Raw genomic sequence first — 15,324 nt, 5'->3', positions numbered from 1 at the left:
GCTGTGCATTGAGGACCTGTGCATCTTATTCTTTGGTTGCATGATTGTCTGCCTCCATCCTGCTTTGGACTGTGATCTACGGTGTATGCTGCTTTTGTTCTTTATATCTGCAAAAAGAAAACAGTGACTGTAGCTGAATGCAGAAATGTTTTCTTGAAATACATTGCTGACTTCTATAATCTTTGTAATTGCCATTTTTTTCCCTTTAGGTAAGAGGGATGACCTGCGCCTCCTGCGTCCATAAGATCGAATCCACGCTTATGAAAGTTGAAGGTGTGCAGTACAGCTCGGTAGCGCTTGCTACCAACAAAGCCCACATCAAGTATGACCCGGAAGTGGTGGGTCCTCGCGATATTATGAAGATAATCAAGGTGGGTTTCTTTCGGCCTCCATTTACCTTTTCTACCTCTCTCTCGGGTATGTTTGCTGTGTCCTACTTCTCAGCGGCCACGGTACTGGCCATTGGAGAAGGTGAGCGAGTGGCAAGTGCAGTTTGTATTGACTGACACGTTCTGTTTTTGTGACTATCGCCACTTGTCTCCTTAGTTGTTTAATTGCCCCTGTATTGAAACATTTGAAGTGAACATGAACTATGGCTTGTAGTGAAAGGAAATGGGTTTTGGAAAAATAAATTACCTTGCATGAATAGCCACTTCTTAAGTCCCAAGATGGCTAGAGGCTGGAATGGTGCAGGTGAATACTTCCTACCTTCCTATCCAAAGTAGTAGAGACATCTCACTGGCAAACAATGCATTGTACAAAAGAAAGTTGTTAACGAAAGCTTGAGGTCATTATTGCTGTCACTTGCAAGGATATGTTTTTGTTAGCAAGAATTAAAAACTTGTTAAGGGATCCATACTTGAGTCTTGAAACAAATGAATGTATTTAGGGTTTTTATAAAACTCAAACCTAATGGTGACAAAGCAACAGAGCGCTGAACAGCGGTGGTGAGTGCACAGGAAGAGATTTTCAATGGAAGGGGTAATAAAGACAGAGGGGATTTTTGCTTTTTGGGGACAGAAGGAAGGAATTGGACCTCAAGCCATCAAATGGGTCTCATAGTGGTGAGTTGTACTAAGCTCGGGGGGGAGGGGGGCATAATGATAATGTGGTCACCTTGAATGATGTGGGCTGAGAGTGTCAGAAAGAGCAGCTGCCAGATAGAAAAAGCTTCAATCCTGCATGTCTCGATGACTGCCCTGCAGATTGATAAACCTCTTTGACGAAACTACTCAATCATTCAATGGAAAATGAAGACCTAACATTTTGTGTCATCCAAGAAAGTTGACGCATTTCATGCATTTAGATTGTTGTCTAAGCGAGAGGTCCTCTCTCGCCTGCTGTTGACTGATGGGATGACCTGCTCCTTATGATCAGATACAACCTGGAATCTGCTTTTTGCGATGTCTTTCACCATTTCATGCCTTTATCTGGGGGTTTTATTTTCTGCTAGCATTGGACCGTGGTAGTCACACAGCAGATGCAAGGGTATTGTGGCCCGGATTGCCTGATTTATTCTCCCTGCTGTTACTTAAAGGTTAACTAAGTCACCATAGCTTGGTCTCAAGCTAAATTCAGGCTGGACAGCAATGTGCAAAGCCAATCTTTAAATACCCATAGACATATGAGCATGGCAACAACCCCTGCCAGTTCTCCTGCACCATGAGTCATTACCAGGGTCCAGTAGAACTTAAGAAACCCAGGAACTTCTAACCAGAATGTGGACCAGCTACATAGAGTATAGAGACAAGGACTTGGAAGGTTCAGAGAACCAGAGGAGTTTTGCCGTACCTCATGTATCTTGCTTGCGTTGCAATCAGTGCTTTAAATGAGCTGGTACTGTCTGGTACTGTGCACCTGCACTTCTTTGATTTGAAAGGGAGAGTGCTTGCACTTCTCAGCACTGCTGCAGAACATTCAATTGGAGAGTACTGGCACTTCTTGGGAGCCAACAGATACTCTGAATAGTGGTACCTGCACTTCTATTTTTCTATTTAAAGCACTGATTGCGATACATCATGCTGTAGTAACTGTTTGTGGTATCCATGACAACTGAGTAAGGCAGAGCGTAGCAGCAGAGCAAGTTACCGCAACACTGAATCTCCTTCCAGAACTAGGGTCCAAGCGTAGCAGGAGAGTGTTGTAAAAGTATGGGCCCTCTGCAGGTCACGTACTTGATATTAGGAGCATTGGAAGCTGAGAAAGCGACAATGCACAAAGGGTTTCTGTAGGCTACGGATCTGCTGTCATGAATGCCCTTAAGGACGAGAGCATTGTTTGTTGTCCATTGATCATATTAATTAAAGTGATCAAGTTTACTTTATGTAAAAATATTGGCTTCAAATCTGAACCTCTGCATGGAAGTACCATGTAGAAAATTCATGGAAATTCTCTCAGAATGCCTCGTCCGGGTAAGCTTTTATGTAGTCGTCATCTGCATTTATGCCTCTGAGGCAGAGTAAGTTGTTGGAATAATGTGCACTTTGGCCTGAGCCAGGGGCAGAGCTGTGTTATTCCCCATTGATGCCCATACAGAAGGAGCGCAAGGCCCCAATTTCATTTATATAGTGGCTTACACTGAGCTGAAGAGGACGAGACACAGCCACAGTGAGGCGTCTTCTCTGTGGAGCTTCATTAAATGTCTGTTTTAGTGCATTCCAGGACTGACCTGTGGACATGGGGAGTAAAGGGCAGTGAACTAATTTTCATGCTACAGCACCAGCTGTACTCCTGCAGTCCCCCTTAGGGCAGACAGGAGGATTGTGGGTGTGGTAGAGGCTTAATTTAAGATTTGTTTTGGTTCTTTTATGAGCCCACATGCATCAATCATGTGCCCATGTGTGCTTGTAAGGGATTGCAAATGTGGATCTGCCCTGGCATACATTACAGGCATAAGAGCAAGGAAGTGAAAAGCCATCCCTGGCTCCGACATCCTCGGCCCTACGAAGGTCTTGGGCTGTTACCTCCCTCCCCAGGAATTCGACCTGCAAATAAGGTGCAGTTGTTATCTGGGTGCCAAACTGCACCCCAGCGGTTACTAGGAACGCCTGATCCTTGTTGCTATAACTTGGTTGATAAGATCTACAAATCCAACAAGTATTGGCAAAGCCAGTAGATACTGCCTATGAAAGCTGTTGGCTTTGGCAATGTTTTGTAGACATGCTGTATAGCGGCCTCGATGCTTTGCACTGTCGCTAAAACAACTTTAAAATAGCGATATGATGCAGCCAGAGCTCGTGTGCTTTTTGTAAAGTGCATTATAGCTGAATGCATCATAGTCCTTTTATATGATTAATTTAATTTTAGCCATGCTACTGTACAGCATGGCTACAAATCATTGACAAAGTTGCAAATGCGCATGATGGACAGCATGAGCAAAAGGCAATGGAAAAGCCGAAAATCTCAAAGGCGAGACATATTGGCTTTGCCAATGCTTGTTAGGTCTCGGCACCCCACCCCTGTAATTCGCAGTAAATAGCTAATCTCCCGATGCATGAAAAAGAAATGAAAATGTGACATTTGGTAAAAAATCCTATCACATAAAGAAAGCAATTGCACCCATGTATTGGCGAAAATACATTTGGAAGCAGATAACATCTGTTGTCACAATAGATATCCATTTTAAAGGAGAAAAGGGCTTCTTTGAAGTGCATGTGGCATAGTAGAACATAGCTACAAATGGCAAGTGATCCAACAAGGATGACAGAGGAAGAAAAAAATAAAAGTAGTACCTCAATCACATTGCGATCAGCGGAGGACAGCAGTCAAGCTGAAGTAATCAGTACTTGGTCCATGCTCCAGCCGAAAGAAGGCAGAAGTGACGCAAGCACACGCTGGACAATTAGAAGGCAGCAAATATGTGTGACAATGAAGCCAATGAATGTTAAGCAGTAGGCAGGCTCCAAGCCCCTTGTTGTATACAATATCTTTCACAAGCAAGAGCGCATGCACTGCCGCTTACGAAACCTAAAATCCGGGACATTTTATAAACATAGAAGCAGGACAATTTTGCATGTCCCAAAGTGTGTGGAATGACTGACAGCAGTCTGGCATATAGAAAACACAGACAAACGGTCAATAGGAAATGACTATACAACTTTTATATGGAATAATCTCTGTTAATTAAATATCCTGAAATGTGCCAGGATATGTGGTGAAAAACTGGGGCTGTCCCAGCAAACCTGGGATGTCTCGTCACCTTAGCTATAACGGGCATTGGGATTCCCATGAGCACTCCATTTTGCGCTCTAAATTCCTTTGTGAGTGTTACGCTCACACAAAATGTGTTTGAACCTGCAAGAGTCGTGCAAGGGAGAGGTGAGCCAAAATGGTGCCGCGCAACTCGCTCCAAAATCAGGGATGGAGCACCACTGGACACCTAAGGTAGGAACGACATTGCCACCCTGTCACCCTCGGGTGCCACACAAGGCCTCTTCACAACTGGACTCTGAGAATGTTAGGGTAAGTCTGTTTTGAGTTTGCTGATTATTTGATGTGGTTTTTGCTGTAGCCAGACGCTGGTCCATGTGATTTTTCTTTATGCTTATTTCACCACTTTAACAAATGTGATCCTAAAATAATGTTTGGGGTTATTGTTTCCTACCAGAGGAACGATTCAGTTCTGTGAATATTCGCTTATATTTCTATCACAACCTCTTTGATTCCTTTGTGTTGGTTAGTTGGCTTAATATCAGCAGGATATGCATGTTTACATTTGCTCATTTTGCTTTCCTCAAGGATATTGGACTCTGACTCAGTTCTCACGAGTGTTTCTCAGTGTTTGATCTTTGTTCACAAATGTACTTTTTAGTTTCTGTATGCATTTTGTTGATTTCCGACTTGCTCATGAACATATTTGTAAATTCTCATCTGATCAAACGATGATTGCAATCTAGCTTCCGATGGGCTTTTATTCACAAACCAGGGATGTGCTGTTTTCATATGTTGCTGGTTTACGAGTTGGAGTGCAGTTCAATGCATCCTATCTACTTTGAGGTCATATCGCAAATTTACATTTACAAAGAGTCACAAAACAGTCAAAGGGACAGGTCCTCCTTTAAAATAAAAAGCTTTCAACTTGGGAAGACCTGGCGTTGGAGGAGGGGAGCAGGATGTGCTCCTCTAGCCGACTACCTACTTTTCCTGAGGCTGCTCCACAAAATTCCCAAAGAGAAAACTGTTCCACAGGGACAGCCTTCTGTTTGTGAATCAGATACCACCCCAACTTGGGGGCGGTAGCTGATCATTAGTACCTCCCTTTCCAAATTTCAAATTGAAAGGGAATGCCCCTTTCATACCCTGCCTATTTGCGATTTGGAAAGGGTTGCAATGCCCTTTTGCATGTCCTGCAGGAGTTGGGAGTAAGTGTGCTTCCAGAGTGGGAAAGAGAAGGGACCAGCCACCTTCTATAGGCATGCATGGGAAGGGCCTTCTAAAGATTAAAAAATATGAATAATCCCAATTTTCGTTATTCTTAATCATGCTTATTTCGCAGTTCGTTCACGACAAGCGGGAGCATGTTTGATGCTGTACGACTTTCATGGATAGGCATGAGTACTTCATGAGATACTTTTAGTATTCACTGACACACACTGAGAAACTTGCACTGCCTTCTGCCTGACCTCCAGAGATCTCACTCATGTCCCATCATAGACACTCACCCACAAACTGAACTCACACAGACTGGAGGCACATCAGTTCTCAGTATACACAAACACAAACAAGAGTAATATGCTGCATGAAAAACTACAGAAACATAATAGCCTGGAAAAAGCAAACACAATGCAAGTGAAATGTAAACAATGCACCTCTGACGGGGATTACCTTAACCGTTTTTATAGTCATTGTTCAGAATTCGATTAGTGTTTGGTCTGTAAAGTTAAGGATTTGAATATCTATGTCTTGGTACAGACAAGACCTTGTTCAAATGCCTCCGGATGGTACAGAATTCTGCTGCCAGGCTTCTGTTCCGATTGCCTAAACATCACAGCCGGCCCGGGAACCGTAACCGGCCTTGGCAAACAGCTCAGCCAGGCATGGGGACGGGTGGTGTGGGTGGGGATGCCATTCCCGTCTCACCGCTGCTGCTTTTGTTACACAGGGCCAATATTCTGGCTTTGCTGCAAAGGTGGCCCACCGGTAACAAAAATGGCCCCCCAGGGGTCCAAAAGACCAAAACCAGCCCCCACTCTGGCGGCCCACAGGGGAAACACCCGGTGCACGCTACGGCCAGTCCAGCCCTGCTAAACATGACTCGGTGTCTGGTCTCCTTCATGACCCGCATTAGCTCACAGTAGATAAACGCAACCAGTTTAAGGCGCACTGCTATTTATTTATTTTTAAAATATCTTTATTGGCTTTTGGTTATATATTCCTCAACCGACATTGTTGCTGAAACAGCAAGTGCAGTATTCCTCTTCCATGTAGGTGTTACAGAGCATAGTATTAGTGCTTGGCTCCCTGTACCTCAAGGAAGTGCATATAGGGGCGGTACAGTACATTTGGTGTGTAATTACTAACATTATTCATAGTATCCATTACACAGATGAGAAATTAAATACATATTCCCATATTTGTTCCTTCCCTACTCTAATATATTTTCCCCGCAGCACAAGGAACCTGAGGCTGAGCAGGTAGCATCACCGCCGCTCTGGGATCTGGTGTAATATAAAATTACCAAACAGAGATGTAATAAACAGGCAAGAACATTTAACTACAAGGCTTGAACTAGTGTGCTGCTGACTGCGACTGTATAAGGCGCTCTGCTATATGCACAAAATCAGCTCTCAGTCTGGACCACGATATCTGCTTACACTGGTAACTCCATGCCACCCCCTTGCACACTTTGCTCATGCAGTTGGCCACTTTACACAGTCCCCGGAATTAAATAAACTCAGATGGGGCGGGCGTTCCGTTTCTTTCCTTGGCCCCAAGCTCTGGCATACTCTCCCGGAGTGTCTGAGAAGCTGAACCTCTCCAACTACTTTGCAAGGGTCTGAAAACATGGTTATTTTAAGTTATGTGCTTTGGCTGCCCACCTGTTACTTAGCGCTCAGGTGCTACATGCTTTATAAAACCTCAGTGATAATAATATTAGTAATAGGGCCTGTTCCAATATCAGTTTATAATCACTGCCGGGTCTGAGACCCCAAGGTACCCACCCCACTTAAGGCCACAGTGATTAGTAATAGATATGATTGTAGAATTTTACATCTGGGTCCTCTGCTTCTGCTTACTTACTCTTTTCTGTCACTTTTTCGATTGATTCTTGTTGAGTATCATTTCCCATCTAATACTGTGCATGTTACCCTAAGTGACTCAGTGTGCCATTAATCACTCCCTCGCCTCCTGCGCATCACTCTATGGTATCTCTTTACTCCCCCTTTCTCTGTTTATCACATGGTGTATTTTGTCATTGTGATAAACTATGCTGATAATTTGACTTCTTGTTGTGATTTTAATGATTATATGGGCTAGAGGTTGACTTTCTTTGTCCCAATAAATGTAAAACAAATAAGAAAATAGGCAAACAAACCATATCAGCTAGCCATGCTGTCTGATTTTCAGTCCTCGGTGTGTGCGATACACACAGGTTGTTGGCTGTGTGTACTTTCCCAAGCTGATTTGTACTTTGCGGAGGGTGTGAAAGCACTGGGATACTATATACAAGGAAACTATGACAATCTTACTAGCAAGGGGAGCATGTGGAAATTGTTAATTTATTTGCTCTAGTAGCATCTATAAGATCGTATAACGTATTGTTGACTTATTTTAATTAGTGTGACTGGTGTGAAGTTGTTTCATAACTAACCTGCTTTTTATATACAGGACTTAGGGTTTGACTCAACTTTTGTCAAGAAGGATAGATCTGCAAGTCACCTCGATCACAAGCAAGAAATAAGGCAGTAGGTATAGTTTTACTTACCAGATTTTAAATGATGATCTATAAAATAATCTTTGATTTGAGAAAAAATGTGTTCCTTTTCAAACCGTAGTATCAGTGTAGTGTATTTTCAAGACTGGGCTCTATGCAGAAAGATTAATTCACATTAATAAAGCCGATGCTGACTTGGGAATCAGAGACTGGCGGCGGCTGACTGTTCTACATGACTTCAGTGCAGTAAATTCATGTTTGCATGTTATCAGTCTGTAGATTATCTGCCCTCAATTCCTGACACCTGGATTGTTCATATTTGCTCCGGGGTGCGCTCTCACCTTCTTGACCCTGTAGGGCAGTTTGCTTTTTGCCCTGTCTCCTCATACCTGCTGTTTTAAAAGATGTCCTGCTTTATCCTTATACTATTCAGGTGGTTCTCTTGGGTGATGTGAAGCAAGAAGAGGCAACATGGAGGTGGACATGCAGAATGCCTTGTCCACACATCTTTTGTCGCACCTTGTTAACTCTGCCTTCTTCTCTTCCTGACTAGCCTTCTACGCAGAGTCTTGTGTGCAATTCCGTGCTGGCATTTTTGTATCCCTGAGACTCAATCTCGCCATCTCTTCGGGCACTTCATGCAATAGATCTACCAGCACTGTTTCCGTGAGGTTGCCAGATGACTTCATGAGACCAGTGACACTATTTTCCAGTCTGTGGTTTGCCTTTAACAACATTTTGCATTCTGGAATTTGTATTCCTGGTTCACATCAATTTAGCCATTTTGAGTAGCACACTTTAAAACAATGATTTGAAAAAGGAAAGCCCAAGGTTGGAGCACTACGTTCTCCAGGGCATGGAGTCATCTGATACTCCTATTCCAATAGCAAATGTATTGGTGCAACTTTGGGTGACTTGATGTAGCCACATGCTGATGAAGACTGATGGAACTGCATTAGGTATGACCAGCACTTTGTACAAACAATAGCAAGTTGTGGGTCTTGTAGAGGATCCCTTACTGTACTGCAAGGACGTTGAGCCTCGAATAAAGTGCCACTGTGTTATGAAGAAGGAACTAGGTCCTGATGTTACATTAAAAGCTGTTTAGCCTGGGATTAAAACCCAGGTCTCCTATTTCACCCACCCTAGATCTCTTACCAAGATGGGTAAGTGAGTAAGGGTTACCTGTGTGGCAGTACGTGGATGGGATTCCAAACAAAATAGTCTGAGTTAACTCTGAACACGTGAAGAGATTACACAACTACCTTGAGTTTCCCACATTAGTTAGGAATCTGGAAAAGAAAAGTCCTTGGATACTTCTATTGGGAAAACCTCCTCTGCACAGTAGTCAGATCATCCATCTGCATGCTAGTTAAGTCATGCTGTATTGCAAGAAGAAGCAAGATGGCCTCCCGGCCTGACTTTGAAATCGAGTCTGTCTTCTGCAGGCACTCTTCTTGTAGAGCAAGATATAGTTAATCTGCTGGGCCAGAACCGCTTGTGATTGCGGTGCTGTGGGTCAGTAGATAGTAGTGTTAAAGAACTGTTGCTGTGTCAGTCATTGAGTAACATGAAGTGACCCGTTCATGCAATTTTAAGTTGAAGTTGTACTGGATAATTATCTCGAGCCTCTAGATGGAAGCACTTTAGTGGGAATTCTCTGATGCTCGAAGTTTGACCTAACCACCAGATGAAATACTGTAATTTTCAGTACTTGTGCAGATACTCACCTTAAATATAGACACTGATTTGATACCTTGTCCCAGTATCGGTGGAGATGTCTAAACAATATGTGCTAGCTTCTAAGCCCAAACACAAATCAACAAAGCAGCAGGTGACCCGGAGCCCCAGCATTATGACTTCCAGCAGTATCAAGCCAGCTGGGATCAAATATGTTTCCATCGAGAGTCCAGACAGTTATGTTCTGTCTGGATATATGTATCCCTCTTCATCTCAGTTGTCACTTTTTCATGAGAGCTTTGTCCTGTAAGCTACTGCAATGTTGTTTATTTTTTTAGTAGGACTGTGAAAGATTAATTTGTGTCATGCTTCCTGGGCACAACTATAAGTTGCTCAGCCAAGCTATAGGGTAATGCACATACTTCTTCCTTGATTTCTTTATTTGCCTGGGTAAGAGTCTCTCTTCACTTAACCATTTTTCTCTAAGAAGTGCAGGTCCATGTACAGTAAGGATAGTTTTGGGCCACCTCATCCTCTGCTGTCCTGGCATCCATTGGGTGCTCCTTGGACTGATCTATTTTTATTTTGTTAGGTGGAGGAGGTCCTTTTTGGTGAGCTTGTTCTTCTGCATTCCTGTCATGGGGCTGATGATTCACATGATGATTATGGAAGATCACCATTCTGTTGTTCACCACCACAACATGAGTATGGACGACGCCGAACAGTATCATAGCAATATGTTCCTCGAGCGCCAACTCCTCCCCGGATTATCCATCATGAATTTGCTCTCCTTCCTGTTGTGTGTACCTGTTCAGGTAATTCCAAATGGCAGCTCTTCTTTCCAATACTTATATTTATGTTAGTGTGAAATTAATAAATAGTATGAACTATTGTGACACAGCATTTAACCCTGTTTATGATGCTTTGGCTTTGTGGCTGCCAAGCATCTAGGTACCCTTGCTTAGTTCAGAGGTTTATTTTTTGTTCTTTATTTTCAGTGCTAGGCCAGATTACCTCTGAAGGCTCACACTGTTGTCTTATCTATACATTTTTAACAGAAGTGCAATACATCCTGCAATGAAAAGCAATACAGTCTCAGGCTTGCACTCCAACTTGTGCTGGGACCTCCAAACCCCAACCTTTCTTTTTTAAACACTTTTACTAAGGGAAGTTGAATTATTCAGATCCATTAGGTGACAGGCCAGATAGAGCAGCAGTCTCTCCTTTTAGCTTCATGGTACTGCCACCTGCAGTTTTTAAGTTATTATTCCACTGCCAAGACATCCAACCCGAAAAAGAGTAATTGGGATATTTACTTTAAGGCGGGCTGTTGTCATTGATATTTTTTGAAACTATAACTTAATTTTCTACGTTCTGTATCGCTTTGGGGAGTGCATACGGACTGGGGAAGGGGGTGTTTTGTGTTATATGTTACACACTCACTGTGTGTAGCTTATGGTGACATTCTTGGCTTTTTCTTCCCTCTTTTAATTCCTTGGAGATAGGTCATCCTGGGGGTACAAGAGTTATTGGCCTCCAAAATGGTGGCTAAAAACTCAGGATAAAATATTTTGATGGTCAAAACCTGTTGCAGTTCTGGCGGCGTCAGCTGCTTGACACTGCCAGATGACACTGCATGGATCCATGTGGCTATTGAATGTGGACATTTAACAGTAAAGATTGAGGGCGGGAGTCATCAACCTGTGTGTGGCCAGCACTTCTTTGTTGCATTTTCAAATAATTATGAAGTGTGTTCCAAAGGGTAAGTGAAGTGCGGTCCAGAGTAACGGGCTGCAACTCTACGTGTAGAAGCCTGCAACCACTAATGAAAATGGGAAGGAGAGCCTACACAGCAATGCTTAGAGAGGCAGATACATGCATGTCTGGGCACGTGATCTCCCTTAGGCTGAGCTTGAGTTTTGATCAGGGTTTACCTTTATGCACCCATTCATCCACAAACCCTAAGTTTACCTTTATGCACCCATTAATCCACAAACCCTAATTCTTATCCTCTCATTTTGCATGATCTTCATGCCCCCAAATGCTATTTTGCACTCTCCGGTCAGTTGTTGGCAAAGGCTGCTACTTGGTATGCCGGCAAAGTTTTAGTTTATATTTTGAGAGGGGTGCCTAGTAGTAGCCAAGTTTAGAGCACGACCCAGGGAGGGGCAGGTAGCATTCAGAGGGATGGGGGTGTGGGGGAGGGGACTCACAGGGTTGGGAGTGGTAGGGTGTGGGTCCAGGGACTTCTGGGGAGGGGGAGGGGTAGGGGTTGGGGCTCAGAAAAGAGAAAATCATTGGAATTATGTGTATTGTAGGTATAATTCTAAGGTTTGAAGGGTCAGCTTTTAGAAAAAAGGTTTCATGAGGAAACTTAGGATCTGTACATTGAAAATTGGCGGGATGATTGATGGGTTGAAAAGCAGAAATTGGGGCATTTTGTAGCTTTGAATAACCTGGATGTTATTTGCATCCAGGAAACCCATCTGTCATGGTCTAAGAGAAATGTGTTAAATCTTAAGGGCTTTGAGCTTGTGGGTTGCTCGAAGCAAACCTCTACGATTTGGGGTTGGCCATTTTAATAAGAGGTTATCTCGGAGGGTGCAAACGGTCCCTGTCGGATATGTGGGGCAGATGGGCCATAGTAGAATTGAATATAGGAATTACCATATGTACTATCTATGGCTCAAACCAAGATGATGCCGATATCTTTGATAGATTGAAAGTGGAACTACTTAACTGGCCACACCCGCTGATAGTTTGCGGGGATATCAATATCTCCGCAGATTTTGAGTCAGGAATGACTACTGCTAGCTATGTTGGTCGTAAACCCAAAGTGTTTAGAGCTGTGTCAGCATTAATTAACTCTCATAATCTGCTGGATGTTTGGGGCTATAAAGAACCACATAACCCGGGTTTTACTTTCTTTTCGTGTCCCTTCAAAAAGTATACCAAGCTTGACTATGTGTTTATATCCCAAACGGAGGCTGGAAAGATAGGTATACTTGAATTACCGAAAAAATTTCTGACCACAGCCCGTTGATACTACTATATGAAAAGGTTAACCTATCTTCTCCGCCCTATAAATGGACGTTTGAGAGGAAACTATTAGGTAACCCTGATTATGTGAATCACGTTAGAAAATGGGCTCAGGGTTATTTTGATGAAAACAGGTTCAGTGCTTCTCGAAAACACAGTATGGGATGCTTTTAAGGCGGCACTAAGAGGGGAAACCATTAGCTATGCAGCTTCCCAAAGGAAAAAAGCACGAGAGATTCACAAATTCCTCTTGGATCAATTGACTCAGGGAGAAGAACAACATTTAAGCGACATTGTGCAGGGAAGAGATACAAGTGAAAGCTTAAACAAGATCCTAGCATTGAAGGCGGAAATATATAAAGCAGATGCTCAGAGAAGTGCTGATAGCTATCGAGCCTCCAAGGCTAGAATGTATGAGACAGGGGAACAAGCTGGTAAATTACTGGCTTTGAGGATTAGGCAAGGGGTTAGTAGAAACCATATAGCTAAACTTCTAGCGGGTAACCAGCTGTATACAGACCCCGAAGATATTAGACGGGTGTTTAAGGAATTTTATCAATGTTTGTATCAAGAAGAGGCCAGGGCAGATCCCGATGGTCTGGATTTTGATGATATAGGGCCTCCACTGTCGGTTTACGAGAGAGATATTCTAGACAGGGATATTGAACTAGAAGAGGTCATGTTAGCCCTCCTGAACTCACCATCCGGTAAAGCCTCTGGGCCCGATAATATCCCTGGCGAAGTTTACAGGTGTCTGCAAGAAGTAGTGGCCCCGATATTACTGGATCTATTTATCGGCATTTTCTGGACAGGAACTATCCCAGATTCCTGGAAGGAAACTAACATTATAGTCTTTCACAAAAAGGGTAAAATGAGGGAGGACCCAGGGTCGTACCGTCCGATATCCCTCATAAACTCAGACACAAAACTATACGCTAAGGTCATGGCTAATAGGCTGGGAGGGGTCATTGGCGGACTGGTCTCCCCTTGGCAGCATGGGTTCATTTCGGGCAGGGGCACAACAGACCACATAAGATGTGCTGCCTCGGGGGATCGTGGCGCCATGATCCTTCTCGACGCCGAAAAAGCTTTTGACCGTGTGACCTGGCTATATTTGTGGGGGATATTGGATCGGAGGGGCTTAGGCCCCAAAATAATTAAGGCTATACGGGCTATGTATGTGGATCCGTATGTTAGAATCCAGCTGATGGGAGGAGCCTCGGATAAAATCCTCATTTCCCGGGGGGCTCGGCAAGGATGCCCCTGCTCCCCAATTCTCTTTGCCTTGTATATTGACCCGTTGATAAGAAGGCTCTTGGGAAGCAGGGGCATCAATCCAGTGATATGTGGGGGGGCTATGAGACCAAGTTGCTGGCTTATGCGGATGATCTGGCGGTTTTAACCCCAGAGCCCGACGCCGCAATGCTGGAATTAGAGGCAATAACAGCAGAGTTTGGCCGATGCTCAGGCTACTCACTTAATGTAAATAAGACCCAGATAGTATGTACGAGCAATATTATTAAACGAGATAGTAGATATACAGATTTGGCAACCTATCTGGGGGTCAAAAGTAGTCCTTCTATGGAGTCTATAGTCAAAGAGAACTATGAACCATTGATCGCTTCATTTACATCGGAGTTAAAGCGAATTGACACTATCCATCTTTCAATAATAGGCAGAAATAACGTTCTTAAGATGACTATGATGCCGAGATTTCTGTATCTCTTTCGGTCAATTCCGTTAATGCTGGGGGAATATCTGCTCAAATCTATTTAGAGAACATTCACCAACTTCCTGTGGCAGTATGGAAAGACAAGGCGCTCGTTATAATATCTTGCGCTTCCACAGGAAAGAGGTGGTCTAGGCGCCCCCAACATTAGGCGCTACCTCCTAGCTTCCCTTTTTAGCCAAATGGCTATACTTTTGAGCAATACTTCACTATATATCCACAGACTTCCAGGTAGCATTCACCCACCTTCTATCTATGAATTACTGATGGGGAAAGAGGCTGTGGGCTCGCTGCTACGCAACAATGATCGGCGATACTACAACAAAAAGAGGTATAAGGTTTTGGATACCGCGTGGAGGGTTTGGAAAGAAGTCTTGAAGTCTCTAGGAACTTCGAAATATAATTATTATACACCCCTATGGAACTCTAAACTTTTCCCATACTTAAGCTGTGACGGAGGGGGGGCAGAATGGGAATCCTTAGGAATTTGCAGAATTGGGGATGTTTGGGATGGCTCTGCCCTAACGGGTTTCCTCGACGTACAACGGAAATATGGACTGGAATCAAAACACAGCTTCAAGTATATGCAATTATATCAAACATTGATGACTATCAGACCTAGAATAAATCCAGGTGGAAGAATAAAGATCCTTGACTATGTCTTGGGCGGGGGGACTAGGATTGGTACGATCTATGAAACCTTATCCGAGACATGGCAAGATGATATGGAAAAGGTCGAGGCCTCATGGGCAGCTAAACTAGGGGACCCGGAAGTGGACCTGGATAGAGCGCTGCAGATGGCAGGTAGCTTATTCCGGTCCACGAACCTCACGGCACATCACTATAAAACATTATTTAAGTTGTATTACACCCCAGCCAAGTTGTTTGAGTGGGGTAAAAGAGAGGACGACAAGTGCTCTAGGTGTTTGGGTGGGCCGGCTAATCTGGTTCAGATGTTTTTTTAGTGTAGTGCTTTGAAACAGCTTGTTGCCGAGTTGGAAAA

The 15,324-nt window shown here is 43.6% G+C and overlaps 1 protein-coding gene across 3 annotated transcripts in view; it reads left to right on the top strand.

Annotated features, from left to right (window-relative positions):
* LOC144829566 (copper-transporting ATPase 1-like) overlaps positions 1-15,324 on the top strand; it is a 405,691-nt gene that overhangs the window by 220,577 nt on the left and 169,790 nt on the right. For all 3 annotated transcript variants that reach the window (XM_078688825.1, XM_078688827.1, XM_078688826.1), the window contains exons 7-9: positions 210-371; positions 7,828-7,904; positions 10,146-10,368. In XM_078688825.1, coding sequence (XP_078544951.1) covers positions 210-371; positions 7,828-7,904; positions 10,146-10,368 — 462 coding nt within the window. The remainder of the gene's footprint in view (positions 1-209; positions 372-7,827; positions 7,905-10,145; positions 10,369-15,324) is intronic.

This window comes from Lissotriton helveticus, chromosome 4_1 (assembly GCF_964261635.1).
Source record: "Lissotriton helveticus chromosome 4_1, aLisHel1.1, whole genome shotgun sequence".
In the NCBI taxonomy this organism is placed as follows: domain Eukaryota; kingdom Metazoa; phylum Chordata; class Amphibia; order Caudata; family Salamandridae; genus Lissotriton; species Lissotriton helveticus.
This window is presented reverse-complemented; position numbering and strand designations above follow the sequence as displayed.